Here is a 7,362-nt window from a genome sequence, read left to right as displayed (position 1 = left end):
TTACTTCTTGGTGAGAAATACAATCCGTTTTACTGTGTCTTTGAAGGCATCTTTCACTTGTTTGTTTCGAAGTGTATAAATGAATGGATTAAGCAAAGGGGCAACTGAAGTAGTGAGCACAGACACTACTTTATTAGTAGCTACCCCTTCCTTTGCTGAAGGTTTGATGTAGATGAAGATACAGCTGCCATAAGTGATGGAAACCACAATCATATGGGAAGAGCAGGTGGAAAAGGCCTTTCTCCTTTGTTGGGCAGAAGGGAATTGTAGAATGGTCTTAATGATGTATGTATAGGAGAGGACTACACACACTAAAGTAATAATGAGTGTCAGCACAGCAAAACTCAAAACAATTCTCTCTATTAACACTGTGTCTGAGCAGGTTATCTGCAAAATAGGAGATGCATCACAGCCAAAGTGATCAATCACATTTGAGTCACAGAATTCCAGCTGGAGGCCCATGCCAAGAGGTGGGAGGATGATTAACAGTCCAGCGAACCAACAACAGAGAATGAGGGTAGTACAGACTCTGTTGTTCATGATGGTTGTGTAGTGCAGGGGCTTACAAATGGCCACATAGCGGTCATATGACATGGCAGCAAGGAGAAAAAATTCTGTTGCTCCAAAGAGGACAACAAAAAATAATTGGGTGGCGCAAGCATTGTAGGTAACAGTATTGTCTCCAGTTGTCATCATATACAGGAATCTGGGAATACAGACAGTGGTGAATGAGACTTCTAAGAAAGAGAAATTCCGGAGGAAAAGATACATAGGAGTTTTAAGATGGGAATCCAAAAGTGTGAGGGTGATAATGATGAGGTTTCCAGCCACACTCAACATGTAGGTGAGAAACAAAAATACAAAAAGCAGAACTTGTATTTTGGGGTCATCTGTTAATCCCAGAAGGATGAATGTTGTTACTGCTGTGCAATTTCTCATTACTGCCTTGCACCAAATCAAGAGGGATTCCACCTGGAGAGAGAAGTATCATAAGAAGCTAGTATTGGAACCTGAAGGAAAACATCCTGGCAAGCCTACTCACATGCACTTTCTTCTTTTACTTAATAATCAATTTGTTAACAGAGAGAACATTTATAGGAAATATCCAATATGGATCTTGTGCTTATAACTCTCTAATTAGAAAGCATATTTACAAAAATGTCAAATAAAAACAAAATGAAACATAAATCATGTCTGATATGCAGTTTCTCAACAATATTGCCATGTTGTACAGATTTTATTTGTCTTTATACTGGAGGCAATTATGTTAGTTTTGAGCCCCCACCCCATCCTTATCTTCCTTTGTTTTTCCACACCATGTTGAAATGCTCCATTTTCAAGAAGGATCTGTTACTTAGTATTTTTTTTTGTGTTTTAAAATTAAAACTTATTTTTTTAGAGTAATCTTAGGATCACAAGAAAATTGAGGGGAAGATACAGAGATTTCCCACACACCTCCTGCCTTCACAAATGCATAACCTCCTGCATTATCAGCATCCGCATCAGAGTGGTACCTTTGTCATGATTGGTGAAACTACATTGAGACATCAGAGTCCATAATTTACATTATGGTTCACCCTTGGTGTTGTACATTTTATAGGTTTAGACAATTGTTTAACTAGTATTTTATGTTGATCATCTTCTGTTATGCTGAATTTTAACAATAGCACATTCATTTAAAAGCATTAGTTCTGCTCTTTGCACTTTGAATTTTTTCTGAATAGGGAGATAAAAAGTTTAAAATACAAAGATGTAGTTTTGTTTTTCACCCTGTGTCCTAGGCAATGAAAGTATTTTAAAGCCAGGTTGGGACTGCTTAGGCAGAGGTTTCCTGAGGTAGTATAAAGAAACTTCTTCTGGAACTTGAATATAAATCCAAATTTACATATACTTTATGTATAAGTCCAGTTGTGGTGCTTTGGGTCATGGATAGAGCTCAGAGGGAATGATCTGTGGTATTTGTTTCTTTGCCAGCCTGCTCAGCCTGAGCAGCCCTGTGCACTCAGCCTTCAGAATCTGCATTAGGGTTTATCTTAGTGATCTCTTCTTTGAGCAATTTCTGCTGCTCCCAGCTTCAAATCAACTTTCCTTGCTAATTTACCAACCAGCTCTCTAACCCTACTGCTTCTGTTCTGAGTGTTGATATTTGTGACTTGCCCAAGCAACATCCAGAAACAAATAGACACATAATGAACCAATCTTCGTAAACAAGTTATAAAGTACCCTACCTTTCTCAATGACACTTGTCACTGTCCATTTCTGCACCTCCCAGGAGTGTTAAGCCTCCCTGTACTCCAACTTACATTTTTTATCCAGAAATCCCATTAGAGAGGTGCTCAGGAAATTCCCCCTCCTTCATGTCAAAACTTAGTCTCATTGAGATTCATATTTCTCTCTCAGCTGCTCTCAGGTATCTGTTCTGTAAAGGAAGATCCAGTAAATGCATTCTCATTGAGGATATCAGTAGTTAATAATAACTTGATATATGGGCCTATAATATGTCTTTGTGTTTTAATAGGGGGAATTGATTGTTAAATGAGCAAATTTGGGCATAATTTAAGTGTTTGTAGGGAAATCCTATACACTTTTACACGAGAGCAAAAACGAATTTCTCATGTTTTAAACAATTGTCCCAGTTATACCCAGTGTATGTTTTCTGAACAGAGAATCAAAATTGCATTAGGTTACCCCTACATTGCTCAAATAAATCATCTACATTTATTTATCCAAATAAATATCTAATGAGCCTCTGCTATTTATTTATTTATTTATTTATTTAATACAATTTATTGTCAAGTTGGCTAACATACAGTGTATACAGTGTGCTCTTGGTTTCGGAGGTAGATTCCCATGATGTATCACTTACATAGAATACCCAGTGCTCATCCCAACAAGTGCCCTCCTCAATGTCCATCACCCATTTTACCCTTTCCCCCTCCCCCCCTCCCCCATTCACTCTCAATTTTTTCTCTGTATTTAAGAGTCCCTTATGGTTTACCTCCCCTCCTCTTTGTCTGTAACTATTTTTTTTCCCTTCCTGAGCCTCTGTTATTTAAAGAACATCATAACCGAGACTGGAGCTCCAGTCATTAATAAGTTGCTTCCCCAAGGAGATTTCAGGCTACCAGTAGGAGACAATATTTCGTTTTGGTGCATACTCAGTGACATTGTAATACAAGATAACAGTGAAAATGCAGCTTTGGATTTGGGATGATAACTACTCCATGCTTGTTCCTTGGCAATCACTCTTAGTTATATTGGTAGCTATTTATATTTTCCTATATTCACTCAGTTTTTCTAGTTTTTTTTTCTTTTTATGAAGTTGGCTGTGACATCTGTCATCATAAACTGAGTTAGCAAGGCGTATTGCTCAGGATTCACAGGATTTTGGAACAGAGACAACCTCTCCCCCCCTTACCTCATAGGAGAAATGACTTACTGGAGGGATGGTATCTTGCCATGTACTTGCCAGGAGAAGACTCTGATAGGTCAAACAGAATGATGGGTCAGGTTCATTTCTCCATTCCTAATTTTTCTCCCTCCCTCCCTTCCACTGTAGAAGAGTTTAAATCTTTATACTGGCTATTGACATTGTAATTCCATTTCTCTTTCTCTTAGGAAGTTCTTAGGATCTAAAATTATTCCTCTATTATCAAAATGTTAATTCTTCTACATTGATAAGAAAGACTGACGAACTCAGTCATATTAGCATTTGACTGATCATGAATTTAATGTTTAAAATGCCTAATATGATATGTGTTAACCTTCAACGACACAGTTTTAAGTCATGAAGCTTGTTGTGACTTTTAATAATGCAGTTAAGTCTGTGGGAGCAGATCCTTTGGATCTAAGACTGCTACATTTTGTTTTTTCCCAGAAATCAATCATACCAACGCTCTCTGTTATATTGGGAAAATTTCTCTGGGAGACTAAAAGTTATTTATTTAGTTTGAATTCAGATCAATTAACATTTGAAACAGTTTCATTAAACAAATAATACAGTTTATCACCCTCTTCCCATAAGTAGTGTTTAATTAATGTTCTCAGTTAGGCCTTGAGGACTTACCTATGCAAAACTACCTACTCTCAGTCACTTTGGAAGTTGGATGAGTGACTGAGAGTCAGTTTATTCCTTCATTGACTGCCTATTACAGGTGACTATATTTGAGAGACTTTGATGCTCCTTATGTTTGGAACAAACCTCACTGAGTCTTCCTTTGGGACGGAGGCTGCCCATGTACTAGAGAGTAGAGATTCAAGAAGAGTAAAAAAAGAGAAAAGTGGCAAAAAGGACCCAAATAACAGATAGAGAATAAGGGGAGGTTCCCTGTAAGTTAATTTATAATACTGCCATTATTTTATCTCTATGACATTAGGGTATTATTGGGTGTCAGTGTCTTTTCTGTTGCCTTTTATTTTTCTCTTTATTAAGAGCTTCCTCAGCTCATAGTTATAAATTAACCATGGGAAGAAAATCCTAACTTCATGTTCCTTCAAAATAACAGCATATCAGAAATGATTGTTGACTACTTTTCTGCACTATCAATTATGATGAACTGAATTCCAGATTTTAAAACTGTGTTCACCCTCTGCTCATGTTTGGAGAATTTGGAAAAATGTGGCATGACAATTACGCACTTACTTTTCCAATAGTTCTTTATCTGAGACCCTTGAGGGAACCACAGTTTGAGTAGCATTCAGTTGGTGAAGGGTTCTGTGTGTACTTCTGTTCCCACTCTCATATTCCACCTGTCACAACCCCCAGCCTCACCTTCCACACAAGTGTGTGTGCACACATGCACTCTTTCACAGACAAGCCTGACAATTGACTGACCTCTCCTAGACTACCATGGCTTCTGATATTAGGAGCCCAGTTTCAGCCTCCTCTTCTCTCAGCAAGTCTAAAATGGCACCAGATACCAGATTTCCCAGTCATTCTGTTAGTTTAAAGGACGAAAAGATGCAGAGGTAAAGGAAGTTTCTCTCTAGTTTTGTCAGAGGGGCACATTTGATCTTCCTGGGCAGGGAGGCAGGCTTCCCTGCAAATTCTATAGTAGCATCATTTCTTTTATATGTTAGTATGTTACCAGTGCAGAGGGAACATCTGAGTGAACAAGATAGTCCTTGGTGACCCAGTTTTAAAAATTACTAATGAATTGGTGGCAGTATAATCAACAATGTAAAAACACATGCAGCAATGGGAACAATGTCCTCAGAGACCTTGAGGATGGTCTGATGTCATCTGAATTCCATTTTGATTTCTTTGTTGAATCTTTATATTTCTCCTAGAACTAGACACTCTGGCACTTTATATATATATTATGTATTATTTTTGATATAAATCATAAAGTAAAAAGAAGCTATCCTCATTTTACAGAAGTAACTGAAGAGCAGACAAATGATTGGTCAGGAGTGCCTAGGTGGTTCAGTCGGTTGAGCGTCTGACTCATGATTTCAACTCAGGTCATGATCCTAGGGTGGTGGGATTGAGCCCTGCGTTGAGCTTGCATCGGGTTCCATCTGCTTAAGATTCTCTCTCCCTCTCTCTACCCTGCTTTCTCTCTCTCTCTCTCAAAGACAAACAAACAAAATTAAAAAAACAAAACCAACCAAACAAAAAATGACTGGTCAGAATGTCCCACAGTGGTGGTGCAGGTTTTGGATAAAAGTTTATCTGAATACAAATATCCTTCTTTCCTCATGCTACTCTAACTACTTGTCCTAATATTTAAGAGACTTACCCATATTTAAATGTCAAACTTGATGTTCTCTTAGTGCTACCTGGCCTTTCTTTTCATTGTTCCTCCTTCTACGTAAGACTTTTCAGGTAGCCAATGAAACTACTCTTGGAGGTTGAAGCACTGGAGTTTTGCATCCCAAATACTGGATAAAAAAATTGCCTGGTTCCAGGATATGTTTTTGATTTTGCTATAGTTTATTACTGCCCAGTGAACTTGAATAGAGCTTTTTCTTTGACTCTCTTTGCTGTCACTTCTGTTGCTGTTCCTATTGATCCTGGTGTCACATGATGGAACAGAGGTGTTCTTCCTGTCCCCACAGAAGCAGGTGTCTTTGCTGTCCCTGTACTCGATCCACCCATTGCTCCTCTGCTGAGGTTTGTCACACTGACTAGCCACATCAGATCACACTTTTGTCATCCCATGGTTGGCAGAGAGCGATTCAAAATCTTCCCTGGCATGGGGGATAGGCTGGGGAGAAAGGAGATCTCTCTCTGTATTTAGAGTTTTTGAAGAACATCCTGATGGGCTGTGGCAGAGACTGGAGATATCCGGTCTGGTATTTTTCTTCCCATATCCACAGCAACTGAACCTCAATTTTATACAGGGGGCAAAGTGCCTGGATGAAATTCTATACAGCTATGGCTAAGATTATGGCCAATGATACACACATGATACACATGATTTTAATCACTATTGTTGCTATATAGCCATTAATTTCCCTACAAATAGTGCTTTAGGTGCATCCCACAAATTTTGATATTCGTTTTCCAGTTAGGGGTGTTTCTCAGGAAAATTTGTTACTGATTTCTTATTTAATTCCATTTGGCCAGATAATATACTTTATATCATTTGAATCATTTAAAATTTAATGAGGCTTGTTTTAGAGCCCAAAATATTGTCTAACTTGATAAATATTACCTGGGAATTTTAAAACAGCTCTACTCTTTTTGTTCTTAGGGTGTTCTATAGATGACAGATCATGTTGATGGAGCTAAGACTTCTGTATACCTAATGAATTTCTGGGTTATGATTCAGCTAATTATTGAAACATGCGTGCTGACATTTATTACTATAATTCTGTTTTTTTTCTTCTTGCCTGGCAGTTTTTTTTTTCTTCATTGACATTGTCCTCTTTTTATTTCTTCAAATTATAATCCACTCTTATTAGAAACCCTAAACATACTAAGGAACCGAGTCTCCGTATTCTGAATATTTTTTTTAAAAAAATAAAGCAATTGGGATTTTCATAACCTTAAGATAGCACAGATTTGCAACTTTGACCAAATTAACCGTGACTTTACTGTTATTTCACCAAATAAATAAATTTCAACTGGAGAACTTGAGAATTTCCTCTTAATGGTTTTCTCACTGCAGACTAAATTCCCATACCTCCTCTTCTGATATTTAGTGACTGAAAATAATTTGCAGGGGGGCTTCCTGGAAGCATTCCAGTGCAAACAACCTAGAGAGTTATAGTTCTTCATTAAAAACAGGCTAATTTAAGCTTAATTGCCCTTTGGCTGATCTTTCTGGCTCTAAGCTCATTCATTCATAACCACAAATATAATACAACAAAATATAGCATTTTCTTCTTTATAAAGATTTTTTCCAAAACTATTTT

At 37.6% G+C, this 7,362-nt stretch overlaps 1 protein-coding gene across 1 annotated transcript; it reads right to left on the bottom strand.

Annotated features, from left to right (window-relative positions):
• Nucleotides 1–939, bottom strand: LOC122223636 (olfactory receptor 6C2-like). The gene has a single exon (XM_042944612.1). It carries the CDS (start codon nucleotides 937–939, stop codon nucleotides 1–3), a length of 939 nt encoding a protein of 312 aa, XP_042800546.1.
• Nucleotides 940–7,362: the final 6,423 nt, after the last annotated feature.

This window comes from Panthera leo, chromosome B4 (assembly GCF_018350215.1).
Source record: "Panthera leo isolate Ple1 chromosome B4, P.leo_Ple1_pat1.1, whole genome shotgun sequence".
Lineage (NCBI taxonomy): Eukaryota > Metazoa > Chordata > Mammalia > Carnivora > Felidae > Panthera > Panthera leo.
Note: the sequence above shows the minus strand (reverse complement) of the source record. Positions and strands in the feature narration are given on the sequence as shown.

What these genes read in the sequence shown, in the direction of transcription:
- LOC122223636 (XM_042944612.1), bottom strand. Translation starts at nt 939, where the DNA reads ATGAGAAATTGCACAGCAGTAACAACATTCATCCTTCTGGGATTAACA.